Source organism: Bison bison, unplaced genomic scaffold, assembly GCF_000754665.1.
Source record: "Bison bison bison isolate TAMUID 2011002044 unplaced genomic scaffold, Bison_UMD1.0 scf7180017864093, whole genome shotgun sequence".
Classification (NCBI taxonomy): domain Eukaryota; kingdom Metazoa; phylum Chordata; class Mammalia; order Artiodactyla; family Bovidae; genus Bison; species Bison bison.
In genome coordinates, this window is record NW_011494665.1 from 337,169 (window position 1) to 353,707 (window position 16,539).

Here is a 16,539-nt window from a genome sequence, read left to right on the forward strand (position 1 = left end):
CTTAGCGCCGCAGAGACTGAGCACTGTCCTGACACTTGGGACCCCATGCAAAGGGATAGCCTGTTTCTTGCCCTCCAGCAGCTTATAGTTGCAATGGAAATGGAAAGAAATATGCAGTAAATCAGACTGTCAGCTTTAATTTGCTGATTATCCATCCCCTGCTGGGTAGTTGCCTCATAGCTGATATATATTCCAACACTAATCTTACTCATTATTCATCTGGTAGCTTTTCCTATCACCTCGCCCTCCAGTAATAGGTCTTCTCAAAGTAATGCGAGCACTTTTAAAAGTCAGCCTAAGTAAAGGGACCCCAGGCAGTTGAGAGGGATCTGTAGCGGCAGCTAACCACACTGTGCAGGAAATCCTAGGGAGGAGACCCTTCTTTATCTGTCCTAGTCAGGGACTTGACGCTTCATTAGTACCTTACTTCTGTCCATCAGGCCTTCATTCTTTGGGTAAATAAGAAGTAACTCTCCGAACACTTTAAGATCTCCAAGAACAATATTTGCCAAAATCAATAGAAATTATTTGAGGATTATCCATTTTCTTTTGCAGACCATCCAGATCAAACAAGTCTGGGAAACGCAAGCTAAACAAATTTAAACTTTTACTTTCTGGAGAATTTCTCAGTATCACATGGTTGATAGAAGCTCAGGTTTAGGATTTAGACCATCTGGATTCACCTCCTAGCTATAGTGCTCACCAGCTTTAAGACTCTTGGGCAAGTGACTCAGTGATTCCCTGGAAGGGGACTTCCTGACAGTCCAGTGGTTAAGAGTTCACTTCCCAATGCAGCGAGGGTACAGGTTCAACCCCAGGTCAGGGAGTTAAAATCCCACATGCCCCGTGGCCAAAAAACCAAAACATGAAACAGAAGCACTACTGTAACAAATTCAATAAAAGCTTTAAAAAATAAAAATAATAATCCCTGGGAGCCTTGGTGTCCTCATGTATGAAATGGAGATAACGGCAGGATCTGCCTGATGGCGTTACTGTCAGAATTAAAGGGTGCCCTCAGGACGGGGCCCGTGTGTGTCTGCTACTGCCGCTGCCTCTGTGCTCGTGTGCTGTGTAAGCGATGGGTCTGAAACACTCAGCTTGGAATCTGGGGGTCTGAGCGTCAACCCTTGCTTTATAGTTTACCTGCTGTGTAGCTTGGGCAAGTTACTTAAGGTCTCTGGGCTTCTGTTTGCTCATTTATAACATGTGAGTACTGTACCTGCCTCCAAGTTGTTTTAAAAGTAAATAAATAAATGAGACATAGACAAGAGTGCTCCATAAACAGTGAAGCGTTAGCAACATTATTCCCTCCACAGTGGCTGGTCAGCCTCAGGCCAGTGCCTGTCAGTCTTCAAAGATGTTTAGAGGCAGAGCTTTGCATCTGCAGGAGCTTTTCATACTCCTTGATGGTTCGGAAGTTCTTTCAGTGACGAGCCCAACTGAGGCAGTAGATGCTTTGAGGTCCAGGGTGAGAAATCAAGTAAGTTTTTAGAATTTTACCACCAGTAAAGCTCCCTTTCACCATTAGGGGTCACCATTCACCTTAAATTGTACAAATGAAGCACTAGCTCTTCTAACTGGGCATTTGTAAGGCAATGAAGCAGAAGAGGCCACTAATTGTAAGCAGATGTTATCTGCTGAGACTGAGGGAAGGGTTGATTGGAGGAAAACAGTAGGGGGAGAGGTTCACAGCATCTGCCCTCCCTCCGGACCTCTCTTCTTTTTAGGACATACTCCCAGTATATGGTGACACCAGCCAGAGATCGTCGGAAGGTGAGTCCCCTCAGCACCCCTTTTTTCTCTGGCACATCTCTAGTTCACACTTCTTATCTATCGTCCCCTCCCCTTGGGGCAAATTCAGGGGGCGGAATACAGTCCCTGCCTCCAAGAAATAAAGTAATAAGAGAAAGCAGTCCAAGTGACAGGGAAACGAATGTATAACCCATAGCCCTGGATATATAAGTGCCGGGGAGATGCTAGAATGATGGTGGTCTAGACAACAGCATGCCTGCCAGCACCTGGCAGCTCGGAGCCCAAGAGATGCTGTCATAAGAAGAAATGGATGGGAACCAGAAGAGGGTAGGGATGAGCTAAGGGCTAGGACTTGTTGGGAGGTAGAGCTATGGAGGATTATTCTGGAAGGTGACATGGCCTGGGCACAGGTGTGCGGATAGGTGAAAGCTAAGTGTCGAAAGTCTCAGGAGAGCTAAAGGGAAACTGGGAAAGACAGGCCAGTGGCAGCTTCACCCTCCTGCCCTGGGCACAGGTTCCCCGAATAAAGGCCCTTCTCTCCCCCAGGCCACAGCTCCTTCCTGACCATGTAAACTCTTTCCTTCCCAGGCCGACTCTCTCTGGATTCCCAGGAAGGGGATAGTGGCTTGGACTCCGGCACAGAACGCTTTCCTTCCCTCAGTGAGGTGAGTGCTAAGGCGGGGATTGGGGAGCCCCGTTTAAACCACGCGTTTGGTGTTCCTTTTCTGGGCATCGATAGGTTCTCTGCTCACCACATGCACCGAGGCGTCTAGCGTGTTGTCCGGGCCCTCTGCTGTAGTTTTAGTTCCAAGGGTTTTAGTTCGGGTCAGATGCATCCTATCTGCAAGATCATCAATCCTGGCTTCTGTTTTATCATAGTCAACTCTGTTATATAGAGTCAAGTGGAGAGAGAGGCTGTAGCATTAATCGTAGCAAGCCTTGTGTCAGTGTGAGAGAGCAGAGACAGAAATTCTGTACAACACTGACTGGACCAAAAACACATCTCCACCTGGCTACAGATAGCATCATCTTAGGGTGATACAGCAAATCCGGCCTAATCGGAAGTGGCAGCTTCTCTTTCTTAGTCATAGATCTTTTACTTGAACAGCTTGTCTTCTCTGGAGTAGTCAGAAGAGCTTACGGCTTTGGCCTCAAAGGTGATCTTCTAGGTGTTCTCAGCCTGCATATATTAATTGCAGATATGAACTGGGAATATAAAAATTAGAGTGAATGAAAGAAGTCATAACAGTGTTATCAAAATATTTACTTAGCTTAATGAAATAAGTAAGTAATTGAAAACATGTTTAAAACCTGATTTTAAATAATGGTTGGAATTTTATTTCTTTACTGCTCTGCCCATTTGTGGGAATATGATGAATGTACATGGAAGGCTCAGTATGTCGGAAAGACACCAAGGGCGAGGAGGGTCCTCAGTAATCCACAGCAGACATCCCCCTGCGGGCTCCACGCCTGGAAGCAGGGGTGCCTAGCGGGCAGTGGGGTGAGGCTGCCTGGGGAAGGCCGCATTGCTAACTATCCGATCTTCGGCAAGTCCTGGAGCCCCTCCAAGTCTTAGTTTCTTTGTGGGGGAAGTGGGAGGAATAAGAGCTTCTACCTCCGAGGGCTGTTGTAGGCATCAAATGAGGTAACACACACCCGAGGGCTAGTGTAATGCCAGGCACAGAGTAAGTACTACATTTTTATTAGCCGATGAGCAGAGCCCTGGGGATCTTCTGGGTGAGTTTCTGTCTCACGGAGTCCTCTGTTCCTGTAGTCCTTGGTGAATCGGAACTCGGTCCTGTCAGACGCTGGGCTGGACAGTCCTCGCACCTCGCCTGTGACCATGGCCCGGCTGGCACAGCGCCACCGGCGGCAGGGTTCCGACGCACCAGTTCCCCCCAGCAGCGACCAGGTGGGTGACCAGAGCCACGCTGGGCTTTCTCCTTTCCCTCTTTTCAGAACTGGGCTCCCCACACATGGCCTTGGATGATCAGACTGAAGCCTGTTTAGAGGTAGACACTGACTGAAGGACAGATAGTGAAGGAAGAACCTGGTATAAATACATACACGGGAGAATGGCTCTCTTGAGTTTTTGTATTCACTGAAGAGTCAGTGAATGCATCTGTAGGGAAATGATGTCCAGGGAGCAGATTGCTGCTCTTTATTTTATTGTCTGTATAGAAGAGGAAATAGATTTGTTCAGTGTTTCTCCAGAATAGTAATTTTCAACCTTCTGTTTCTTTAGCAAAGTTCCTGTCTTGAGCAAAATCTTATTATTTGGCACCCTGATGTAGAAAACACAGTAAACTCACTACCTGGACCTTTTCCTAATCCACCACCCAACTTTGGCCCCCGACCTCAGGAGTACTTCTCTGGAGCCCTAAGGTTCTCCAAAACCTGATTTGAAAGCTACTACTTTCAGGGATAACTAGGTCCAGGGGGAGAGTTCAGGGAGACAAGTTTTGGCTCCATGCAAAAAGCTTGCAAAGAATCTGAGCTCTAAGACAATGGGATGGTCTGACTTGAGAGCCAGGGAATTGCCTGTCATTGTACAGGCAGAAGCTCAGTCATTCCCTGTTAGAGACACTGGCAAGAAAGCTCTGAGTTTTGTAAAGCCTCTTAAAATTCTTTCAAGTTTCTTAAAATTCATCTGCTACCACCATAATTTTTTTCCATATCCTCATAGTAACTGTGTAATGTTACTTAATATTTTTCTCTATGCTAACTTTTTAAAACTTAAGTTTATTTTTAAAGGAAATCTGCTGTGCCTTATATTAAACATCAGACACCATTTGATGCTCTAGGTATTCCTGTCGAATAGAGTGTAGTTACTTTCAGGTCTTTGAGGGGAAAGCAGGGAAGTGGATTGCGCATGTATTGAAATGCTTAGTACACCAGCTGCTGTACTATTTCCTTTAGGAAAAAAAATTCTAATTTAATTGTCACCACCAGAAAAGGAGACAGGCATGAGAATTTTTCTTCAGTGAGAGACTGAGGCAGAGAAAGGCTAAGGGACCACCCAGAGAGACAGCCTGCTGATGGCAGCATCAGACTAGAATTCGGTTTTCCTGAGCCCCAGTGCAGAGCTGCCTTCTGTCCTGGACGCTCTTTGAAGACCTCTCCCACTTCTGCACACCCCACCCCACCCCACCTTAGTACTGCTACAGGGCCAAGGCAAGGAGGTCAGGTGCACATCCTGTTCTTAAAGGAAGTTTTACTTCAGGTGGCTAATAGGAGCAGGTGTGGAATAATTGGTCTCAGAGTCCTTTTCCTCCTCCTCTGAACTTGTTTCAACTTGGAAAACTATTTAAATTGTTATTTTTGAGTGATAAGAGCACATATAGTATAATTCCAGTTGCTTAATAACAATTTATGTTAGTAAGAACACAGGTGCAAACGTATACCATCCATGAAACTGTCAGCAGCTAGTGGGTAGAATCATAGGGAATTCAAACTTTGTTATATAATTCTGCAATATTTGATTTTCTTAGGAAATGGCAACTCACTCCAGTATTCTTGCCTGGAGAATCCCATGGACAGAGGAGCCTGGCAGGTTATAATCCATGGGGTCACAGAGTCAGACGTGAATGAGCAACAGAGCACACACACAGCTACCCACTATAATGGGTTCAGGATGAGCTACTCAGCCGCTGCTTCCCTTGGAAGAGGCTGACACGCTCTTAGATCGAATCCCCAGCAGTTTTCACACGACCTGAGTACCACTGCTGTAAAAATCCCAGGTGGCACTGTGTCTCCTATGTCTCCTGCCTTGGCATGTGGGTTCTTAGTGGTAAAGAACCCACGTGCCAAGGCAGGAGACATAGGAGACACAGGTTCCATCGCTGGTTCAGGAAGATCCCCTGAAGGAGGGCATGGCAACCCACTCCAGTATTCTTGCCTGGAGAATCCCATGGACAGAGGAGCCTGGCGGGCCACAGTCCATAGGGTCGCAAAGAGTCAGACACAACTGAAGTGACTTAGCATGCACACACACATGATAAATAAATTCTGCTTTTGCAGTCAGAAAAACTGTAAGGTTTGTAAAAACTTAAGTAAATCCTTCTCCCAAACACACCAAAAGCTAGTGCTTTCAGATTTCACTAGAGAGCCAAGTAGAGCCAGAAGCAGTCATCCAACACCCCCTGGAAATCCTGGACCTCAGGGGAGTGAGTGTCAGAGGAGAAGAGGATACTCAGGGTGTGTCTGAGGAATACAGGTCCAGCGCATAAGGCCTGACTCTGCAACTTCAAACATGCCTTTATAATTGGGTGCTAGACTCTGATCTCTAGATGTATCCTGAGTCTCTCGTGTTCTATACTCAGTCATTCTGAGCGCAGAGTCTAAATATCCAGGAGAACAAAAATGAGTGAGGAGCACTGGGGAGAAACTGTCAGGAGAAGTCTCTCAAGAAGGTGGAATAGGAAGGTATCTTAGACCTGAGAAAAAGGAGGCATGAGCAGTGCCTACTCTAGACGGGTTCCAGAACACAGCCCTCGTTGGGGAATCACTGAATATGAGGGAGAGTAAACTGAGTGAAAAGCATAGTTGGGAGGAGAGCTTTGAGAGCTCAAGTCCCCTTTAGGAGAAAGCCTAAAGTGAAGCATCTGAGAAGTGTGCGCAGTGTGAAATCTCTCATAGACCTAATTGGTGGCGTAAGAGGGGAGGCTAGAAAACCCGTGCTGAGAAGCTTGCATTTTAGACAGGATGTGGGGGTGTACCACAGATGGTTGAACCGGCTGGGGAAATGATGGCGATGGTGTTGGAAAAGGATTGGCTCCATCCCCTTTCTCTCAGGGAGGCGGAGAGGGACCACAGGGCTCTCCTCCAGCAGAGGCGGAGGGCACCCAGTAACTGGAGGAGCGTGTGGAGGCACTGGGTTTGGAGGCTGTGTGTTTGGGGTCGGGGGTGCTGTTGAGGAGAACAACAAAGGCCCCAGCCCACCGGTCCAGCAGGAGCTCTAGGTTCGTTCTTTGCAGGCTGGCACTCCCTCCTCGGATCTTTCACAAACAGGAAGTGAGCACTTTCTCTCACTTCCCATCTTCGTATGTCATGTGACCAGGCTGCTCTGAGCCTGCTCTGCCCCACCCAGGAGCAGTTGCCTTCTTGCAAGTGAAAATCATTGATTCTGTCCTCTGAGACTTGGGGGAGGCGGTGAGGTGCCAATGTGGAGCAGCCCCGTGTGGCTTTCCTTATCGGCGCTATGCTGTCCCTGAGCAGACTCCACCGCGGAGGCCAGATTCCTGTCCTCTACCCTCTCATGTCTGCAACTTGATTCTCTCCCCCAGGGTGTAGATCAGAGCCCAAAGCCTTTAATTATTGGCCCAGAGGAAGATTATGACCCAGGTTATTTCAACAACGAGGTAACAGTTTCCTGATTTTTCTCCTTTCATCATTCTCTGTCATACCTGTCACTCTGGACTGGCACCAACGGGGAGGGAGCCACGCTTATCAGGCAGGGACCACGGGAGCTGAGCTAGGGCAGGTAGCGCCCTCCCTCTGCGCCCCCCAGCCCTGCCCATCCTTCTGCCTTCCAGAGCGACATCATATTCCAGGACTTTGAGAAACTTAAGTCGCGGCCGGCTCACCTGGGGGTTTTTCTGCGGTACATCTTCTCTCAGGCGGACCCCAGTCCCCTGGTAAGTTGCAGGTGTCTGTCTCAATTGAATGCCTGCTTGTGCTTGGCCTCTGTCCCTGCGCTCTAGATATGGTCAGTCAGATTCGTAGGCACGACCCGGCATCACGAAGACAAGACAGAATAGAAAAGAAGGGGCAACCTAGGTGAAACGGATTTTGCTGCTGTCTGTATCGATAGCACAGGGAGAAGGAGGGAGGGCTAGACTAAGAAAGCTGTCATTCTGAGTCTGCTTGGAAGAGATGGTCTTTCTGGGTTTTTCGAATGAAGGTGGATACAGATGAATCGTGGGGGGTTTAAAGAGCAGACCTTGTAAATATACAGTGTTGCCACAAGAAAGCTTGGCAGACAGGCAAGGTGATAAAATGTCTTCAGTCTGAAGGTGACGACAAAGGATCGATCGTGAAGGGTGGCGATCAGGGTTCACAGCGACAGTGCTTTGAGCCAGCAGCCTTACCAGGTTCTGTCATTCTGCTCAGCTGCTCATAAAGGAAGGGAGAGGAAGGAGAGAGACTGGTGTTGTGTTCTCCAGAATAAGCTTCTTGCCCTTGGCACGCACTGCCGTCTTTCCTTTCCGGGGCTGTCTCTGTTAGAAGCCGGAGTCAGCATCCGTCTGCTCAGCAGGTGTTCCATGAACACCCACGTGTACGTCCGGAGCGCTCGTATCTCAGGAGCATTCCTGAGGGAAGATGGGGTACAACACAGAGAAACACAGGCCCTTAACAACAACAGATGAACACGTACGAGACAGAATGTCACATGTGGACAGGAGTCACAGTTGGGGAGTGATCGTGTTGGGGGAGGCGTGTGCACACCAAGGGCTGGGAATGATCAACCACAGGTTTCTGAAACACTCTCAGCCAGGGCTTTTCAGCCTCATCACCACTGACCTTTTGGGGTGCTGGCTTGTGCATTGCAGGATCTTAGCTGCATCACTGTACTCCACCCACGAGATGCCAGTAGCAGATGTAACAGTCCAAAATGCCACCAGACATTACTGGGTGTCTCCTGGAGGGCAAAAAGACTCCGGGTTGAGAATCACCACTCGAACCCATTTTCTCTCCTAGCTTTTTTACCTGTGTGCAGAAGTTTATCAGCAAACAAACCCCAAGGATTCCCGAAGCTTGGGAAAAGACATCTGGAATATTTTCCTAGAGAAAAATGCGGTAAGGCAGTCATAAATTGGACTACAGTTTTGCTGTATTGTTTCGACCACTCAGAAGCAGAGGGAAAACTAAGCAAAGCATTCAGGCCAAATTTAAACAGATTCTTAAAGAGGATTCCTGGGTTCTGCTCCTAGCTCTAGTCTCTAAACTTTGATCTCCTCTTGTACCTCTTTTGTTCCACACGTGGCAAGGTAGAATGCACATTGCCTCTCTCTGAAATGTTTAGAGAAGAAAAGAACTTGCATCATGTCCTAATTGGTCTCGTCTGGATCAGTGCCCTGGTTTTCTTCAACTCTCCTTGCCTTGCTCATCCCTGGGATGAAGACATCAGATGATAGAAATCAGTGAGCCAAGAGGCAAGCCCAGATTGCTGAAGCTCGGCCTGACTTGCTCTTACTGCCCAAAGGCAGGGTTCAGAGGGAGGGGACCCCAGAGTGTCTGGGGCGGATGAGCACTCTGCCTCTGGATGTAGCTCCCAGGGATGTGTCGGGGTTACCTGGTGGCAGTGCCCTGGCCTGCAGAGGGTAGTTCCCATCTTGGACTTTCTAATCTGATCAACTAAAGTAATTCCAAGATGACTTTGTTCATCTGGCAGTAAGCTACTAAGACTAATGAGATTGGGAAATAAACTGTTTTTTCCTCAAGATTTTTATTTTTGTTCCCTTCAGTGGGTCTTGAGTAAGGAGGTTAGAGCTGCCAGTTGTTCCCTGTTGGTTGTTAGGGAACCGCCTGAGGATCGAGTTGTCAGGCACTTGTAGAGCAGAGCCAGGCAGCGCACTCATGGGAAGACTTGGTAACAGAGGCCAGCTCTCCTTTGGGAGTGAAAGAAACGGGAGGCTGTCAAATGGCCTCATAAATATTTCCCCCTCGTGGCTAAACTGGTCCCAGGTCACTTTTTCGGACCTTTGCACTCCATGCACCCTGACGTCCCTGAAATAAGAGTGGGAAGAGTACAGGTGTTACCCTAGAGTGTGGCCCTAGCTTGCCTTGCCACCTCAGAGTCCACTTCTCAAATCGCTAGCCTAGAATTCAGTTGGCGGGAGGTGCGTGGAGGGCGTGGGGTGCAGGGAGAGGGGAGCGTAGGTGATGCTCCGGCCCTCAGACCCTGCGTGGCGCCTCGCACCTCCGCTTGGGTGTGCGTGTGGACCTCTCCACTTCTGCCCCCACCTTCTGTCTTTCAGCCTCTCAGAGTGAAGGTCCCAGAAATGTTACAGGCAGAAATTGGTAAGTTGGCTCCTTGGTCAGTCCGTGTCCTCGTGGGTCCGTCTGGTGTGGGCCCTCAGGGTGGGGTACGGGGAAAGCGGGGGGAAGCACATAGTCCCTGCCTTGGGCAGCTGTTCTCAGATTGGGGGAAACAGGGACAGTTCCTCCTCGCAGTCGTCCGTGGACATGCACAGAGGACACACCCCGCCTGGGAACTTGTCATGCGGAGTCACGACTTGATCAGGAGACCAAGGTCTTTTCTCCCAGCCTTCCACGTGACCTGTGTGGGCCTCAGTTGGCTCAACTGTTCCAAGAGGAAATCAGATTACTAGACTGGTCACTCATCAGGATCCCTTGGGGAATTCTTTCTTAAAAACACAGAAACCAGGGCCTCACTCCACCGCACCTGCAGAGTCAGAATCCTGGAGTGGTTTTGTTCTTTTGTTTTGCTTTGTTTGAGTTCCTGAAGTAACACAGTGAGGAGCCAGTGCACGAGCTGGTTGCTCTGCTCCCTCCTCACTCAAGTCTGAGTAGAAGAGCTGAGGGAGGCAGTGTGGAGAGGATGTCAATCTGAGAGGTGAATCCCAGGAGCTTTCTAGAGGGTAGGAGTTTGGAGCCGCCCTCGAAAAGAGGCACTTTCCAGGCCCAGATGACAGGAAGCTTGTGGGCACAGGCAGAGGGAAAATGTAGGGACGGGCAAGGCACCGTCCAGTTTCTGGTGGGGAGCTGGGGCATCCTTGCCTTTTTTAGCTTGGCAAGCTGGGCCTGGGGCCGTGGGGGAAGACTGGACCTCTTCGAGGTTTGCACTAGATGTCAGAGCACAGCATCTGGATACATCCAGAGATGAGCTTTAATGTTTCCCACTTAATGAGTAACACCCTGAAAATGCTTTTGTCCTTGAGGCTTGGACATCAGGATTCCAGTCCTGAGTTGAGGAGAGACCTGGTAAGTCCAGGCCTCCCTTACCTTAGTTAACAGGAGGACAGAACACCAGCTTGCCCTCTGGGACCACAGGGAGCTAAGAGACTTGGAGGTCCTGAGCTGATGTAACCTCCTGCTCCCCACCACCCCTCCCCTTGCTGTCTTCCCTCTGCCCCATCACAGACCTGCGCCTGCGAAGCAGTGAGGATGTGCGCGCGGCTCTCTGTGAGGCTCAGGAGGCAGCCATGCCTGAGATCCAGGAGCAGATCCACGACTACAGGTGTCTGGCGCCCACCCTCCTGCTCCCTCCCTGCCTCCTCGCCCCTTTTCTTTCCCCTGGTGTGTGTGTGTGTGTGTGTGTGTGTGTGTGCGCACCTCACTCCCTGTCCAGTGTTGAACCTTGGTATACATTTGTTTCTCTCTCTGTGTGTCTGGCTCAGAACAAAGCGCACCCTGGGGCTGGGCAGCCTATACGGTGAAAACGACCTGCTGGAGCTGGATGGGGATCCTCTCCACGAGCGCCAGGTGGCCGAGAAGCAGCTCGCTGCCCTAGGAGACATCCTGTGAGTCTCCAGTACACTCCCACCCCCAACATGCTGCACAGATTGATGTGGTTCATGGGTCTGTTCCCCAGCCTCTCCCCCTCTTCCATTTTTTGCCTGACCTGTCTTCCCCTGGAAGATGGGGAGAGTCGCACCCTCCTGCTTCATGTCCCAGGCTGGGGCTCCTGACAGTAATCCAGTAGTTGTGACAAACCACAGGCTCCAGGCACGCAGGGAGCTTTCTGCTCCCTTCGGAGCCTCTCCCTGATGGTTCTCCCTTCTTGCTCGAAGGTCATATCTGGCGCTGAGTGTGAGAGCTACGCTGTGATTCTCCAGGGGATGAAGTTCCTTCAGGAGGCAGATGGCTCATGGGAAATTGAACCATTCTTAACTAAGTACACCAGAGTACTGAGCTAACTGAACGTAGGCACTTCTGGAGCACCTGCTGTGGCTGTCTCTTTCCAGTCGTGTTTTCTGAACATGTCCCAGGCTCCTGGAATGACTTTGTGGGGATGCTCCCAGGCGTAGACATGGATTTTCACCCCACTACTGCTTCTCCACTCAGTAGCTGTGTGGCTTGTTTTGTTTTGGTCACACCATGGGCATGCAGGGTTTTCATACCTAGATCAGAGATCTGACCTGTGGCCCCTGCAGTGGAAGTGCTGAATCTTAACAACTGGACCGTCAGGGAATTCTGAGTAGTTGTATGACCTTGATCAAGCCATTTCATCCACCTTGAAAGTGAAAGTTTTAGTCATGCAGTTGAGTCCTACTCTTTGAGACTCCATGGACTGTAGCCCGCCAGGGTCTTCTGTCCATGGGTATTCTCCAGGCCAGAATACTAGAGTGGGTAGCCATGCCCTTCTCCAGGGGATCTTCCCAACCCAGGGATCAAACCTCGGTCTCCCTCATTACAGACAGATTACTTACCATCTGAGCCACCAGGTCTCATCTAAAATGACAAAAGTTGGGCTAGATGATCTCTGCTGCTATTTCAATTCAGCAAATATCCCTGGAGTCCCCACTGGTGCTGAGCACTGTTCTAGGCTCCTGGGGTGCATAGTAAACGAACAGCAGTGCTTCTGGAGCTTACGCAATTGTAGGGAGAGAACGCAGTGTGTGATAAATCAGTAGGCTGCGCCAGTGCAGGCCGAGGGAGTCAGGAGCACCGAAGCCAGTGGGTTACAGTTTCAAATAAAGCCTTATCCAGGAAGTTACACTTAGGCAACTGAAGAAAATGGGGACATCATCTTTGGAAACGTCTTGGGGGACGAGCATCCCAGGCAGAGCGAACAGCCAGGGCATATTTGAGAACAGTAGGAGGTGAGTGTGACCAGAGCAGATTGAGAAACTCAGTGCTGACGTCAGAGGTCACTGGAGGTGCAGCCTCGCAGAGTCTGTTGTAACTCCCTTGGTTTTTCTCTGTCAGTGAACAAGGAGCCACTGGAGTTGTCAGACTTGAGTGTGGGTGGAGGGTGGTGGGAGAGCATGGAGGGGTTCCAAACAGGGAAGTCGGTTCCCGTAGCTCACACAGTAGGGCTCAGGCCAGAGCCTTGGTGATGGAGGCTGTGGAAAGAGGTCAGCTCCAAGTGTGTTTTGACTGTAGAAGCAACAGGAGGAATTTCCTAAAAAATGATGTATAGGATGTGAGAGAAAGAAAAACCAGGGAAGACTCCATGTTCTTACCTAAACGCCTAAAAGGACAAAGGTGTCATCAGTCGAGTTAGGGACAACTGTATGGGGGACAGTTTGGTGGTAGGAAGTTGGGGGCTCAGTTTTGCAAGTGTCAGAAATCTCAGGTCTTTTTAGACATCAGACTGGAGATTTGAATAGGCAGCTGAGTGTATGAACCTGGTATTTGACAAGAGGTCCCAGTTGGAGATGAGACTAGATGAGGCCCCACGGGGCGGGCACAGTCTGGAAACAACCCTCGGGCCTCAGCCTGCGTCTTTCTGGGCCTTCGTCTCCCGAACCACAGCCAGGCGATGGCCGCCACCCCAGTGACACAGGGGCGGAGGCAGAACGCAGCCCAGCCTGTTCTGAGATCGTCGGCACCACAGAATTGTATGAAATTATTCCTGACAGCACAGGTACCCTACTTACAGTGGCTTCTATTTAAAAGAATGAAGCCTTTGCCTCATTAAATGGATATCTAATACTGACTCATGGGTTATTTTGAGTATAAATATTATACATGTAAATAGCTTAGAAAAGAGACTGGCCCATCCTGAGCACTCAGATACTAGTTGCTGTTGTCATTTCTCTCTTGTAAATGGGTCCTGTGAATCAAGTTTCAAGGTATTATCTCTGCTCCCTCACCTTCCTTCCTCTTGCCTCAGTGCCAGCCCAACCCTTCTAATTTAGTCCTAGGTGGACACAAAGAGGAGCCTCTTCCTCCATAATAGCTGCAGAGGCTGGACAGACACCAAGCAAGAGGCTATGTTTGCCACAGTCCCCCTTCCTTTCAGCCAGAACGGTACCCTCATCATTGTCACTCTGCTAACTGAGTCCCTCAGAGCAGTGAGAACCCCCACCTCCTGAGCCCCAGGCTGGCTCCAGAGCTGAGAACGGGTCTGAGTCTGACCTTTCCTCATCCTGCTCCCCTCCCAGACACCCTCCCTTCCTCTAGGAAAGGACTTACCCTCCTCGCAGTCTTGCACAGGCGGACGAGCCTCTGCCTTTGCAATCTGAGTCATTGGTTCTCTCTTTTGTTCCAGGTCCAAATACGAGGAAGACAGGAGGTGAGTGAGTCTGTATGGTTTCAAGGTGGAAGGAGTGGGGCTGAGCTACTGGGCGGTGCGTCTCTGCCAAGGACAGGGGACTCCCTAGCGTCAGAGCTTAGTTCCCACGTGTCTGTGTCACAACACAGGGGGGTCACAGGTCCAGGCCTGACTGCCGGGAACGTGGGCCGGCTCCTCAGTGTGAGGACACCAAGCTGCCAGCACCCCCATTCCTGGCCTCCTCTTTTCCACCCACATCAGCCCTGCCTCTGCCTGCCCACGTCTTTCTCGTAAACCGCCGAAAGAGGGAGCGGTGACAGGATCAGCCTGTGTTAGCGGTTCCTACGGAGGGGAGCTGGGGTACTCCGTTGGCACTGTTTTTTCCCCTTGAAGCCTTTGTTTCTCAGCAGCCAATGTTCGAATGAGTATGCATTCCTTGAGCATACACACATTTCATAAGGGAGAGAAGATGGGGATAGAAGTCTTATTTCAGAGAGGAGGAAAGCCAGGGCTGAAGCATTTGCTTCACTGAATCCACAAAGTGGATAATCTGTCTACTGCATTGAGAGACAAATACATTTTTAAACACAGAACTCTGGACAGTTTCATTTCTGGCAGTTGGAAGCAACTTGACAAATCCTTTCTACCCTTCACTCCGTGTACTTGGGGTGGGTGGTGGCAGTTTACCTGGACTTGCCGGGGCCGGGTGGCTTTTCTTCCCATCCCTCTGCCATCCCAGCCCCGTGTATATGCCTGAGGACCTTAGCTGTGGGCTTCTACCATCCTCCAGGCACGCCTGTGGCTTATTTGCTTTTGTTTTGATGAACTTATACGTCCTTCTACTGCCCACTCTTCCTTGGTTGGGCAGAGTTCTGCATAGGAAAAGAATTCTGACTTCTTCTGGGAGTCATGCAAGTCAAAACACCACCACCACTCCACCCTCACACACACCCTGCCCGCAGAGTTCCAGCCCTTCCACCGGCTTCCGATTCACCACCTGCTCCTCTCTTACAGCGGCCCCATGGGCTTTGCCCTCAATACCTACATGAGCCATGCGGGCATCCGTCTTCGAGAAACACGACCTCCCAACACGGCTGAAAAGGCCCAGTCCGCTCCTGACAAAGACAAGTGGCTACCCTTCTTCCCGAAAACCAAGAAGGTGACAGAGCTCCCCAAGACAGGAGCATCTCTTGGCGAGATCCCTGCACTGAGGCAGCTGGAAGAGCCCTCTCCGGTTGCCTGGCTCGTCCTGCTGCCTTTGGACACAGAGTCATTAAGCCAGACTAGATCTCTCTCCCCCTCCCTCCAGTCCCTGGCCAGAAGCAAATGTGCTAGTTAGGGTACAAGCATGAGTCTTCCACCAGCTGCTTGTTTAGAGCCAGTCTTAAGGGAAGTGGCCAGGTGATCAGTGCCCAATCTGGCTCCCGAGGCCTTCTACAAACCCTAGTGTTTCTTGTCTCAGCAGAGCAGCAATTCCAAGAAAGACAAGGATGCCTTGGAGGACAAGAAGCGAAACCCCATTCTCAAGTACATCGGGAAGCCCAAAACCTCTTCCCAGAGCAGTGAGTATTCGGGGAGCAAAGCCTTGGGTAGGGGCCTCTGGCCCTTCAAGGCCAGTACTTTAGCAGGCGGCCTTCCTGTGCTTCTGGGAGCCAGAGACCTGAACTCCAAGGTCAGCTTCCTCTCAGTGCTCCTGCATCCTTGCCACACCCAGCACGGGCTCCTGAGGTACAGGGTCCTGCTCCAGAGCCACGGAGGTCGTGCCAGTGCTTAGGTCTAGGAGCTCAGAGATACCGAATAACCATGCAGAGGGGTATCCCTCTCCTTGGAAAGACTGCCCTATTGACAGCTGGGGCCTCCTTCATCTTCACCCATGGACTTGTCTGTCCTCCTGAGGGCCTGTGTGTTGGGAGCAATTATAGGCCCTTGATGGAGGGTTTCAATGACTGTTAAGCTGAACTGAGTGGAAAGAGGGCAGGTTTGGGACCCAGAGGCTCCATCATGCCATCAGAAACCCAGACCTCCGTGGATCCTGTCACCGATCTCTTCCCAGCTGTGTGTCGTTTGGCGTTGCTGCTGGCGCTCCCAGTTATCCTAAGATCCCCATGTTAGTCTTGGAAATCTGGGAAGGACCGTGGTGCAGGCCTCCTGCCTTTCCTGAAATCACTGCCTGAGGAAGGCAGGGAGGAGGGGACTCCACTAGATCAATCCCGGTTTTTGCCACTACCTTTCATTTTCCCAGCTTGATGTAATTTTTATTTTGACTCGAAACATTAATTTGATTTTTCATGGTTTGCTTTTGTTTTTGTTTGTTTTCTTTTAGCATTTTATATTCCCTTGTCCCCTGTGGAAGGTAAAAGGACCATTTTATTTGGGTTTTTCTTTTCATTAGCATTGAGTTTCCATTTTCCAAGTCCTTTCCTTCCCCTCTCCTTCATCTTCTCCCGTTCTGCCCATCCTTCCTCCCTTTCCGCACTCCATTGCTCTTGTGTGTGGCTCCATGCTGCTAAAGCTCCCCAGGACAAGCCCCTGCCAGGGGCTCCTGCCCGCACACTGGGCACATACTGCCTGATGCAGGGTGGGAGGGGCCGGGCCGCCCCCCA

The 16,539-nt window shown here is 50.3% G+C and overlaps 1 protein-coding gene across 2 annotated transcripts in view; it reads left to right on the plus strand.

Moving 5' to 3' along the window:
- ARHGEF11 (Rho guanine nucleotide exchange factor (GEF) 11) overlaps nucleotides 1–16,539 on the plus strand; it is a 117,881-nt gene that overhangs the window by 81,955 nt on the left and 19,387 nt on the right. For both annotated transcript variants that reach the window (XM_010838205.1, XM_010838206.1), the window contains 12 exons: nucleotides 1,728–1,773; nucleotides 2,341–2,417; nucleotides 3,527–3,664; nucleotides 7,038–7,112; nucleotides 7,287–7,388; nucleotides 8,452–8,550; nucleotides 9,732–9,774; nucleotides 10,858–10,954; nucleotides 11,115–11,237; nucleotides 13,934–13,957; nucleotides 14,951–15,095; nucleotides 15,402–15,498. In XM_010838205.1, coding sequence (XP_010836507.1) covers nucleotides 1,728–1,773; nucleotides 2,341–2,417; nucleotides 3,527–3,664; nucleotides 7,038–7,112; nucleotides 7,287–7,388; nucleotides 8,452–8,550; nucleotides 9,732–9,774; nucleotides 10,858–10,954; nucleotides 11,115–11,237; nucleotides 13,934–13,957; nucleotides 14,951–15,095; nucleotides 15,402–15,498 — 1,066 coding nt within the window. The remainder of the gene's footprint in view (nucleotides 1–1,727; nucleotides 1,774–2,340; nucleotides 2,418–3,526; nucleotides 3,665–7,037; nucleotides 7,113–7,286; nucleotides 7,389–8,451; nucleotides 8,551–9,731; nucleotides 9,775–10,857; nucleotides 10,955–11,114; nucleotides 11,238–13,933; nucleotides 13,958–14,950; nucleotides 15,096–15,401; nucleotides 15,499–16,539) is intronic.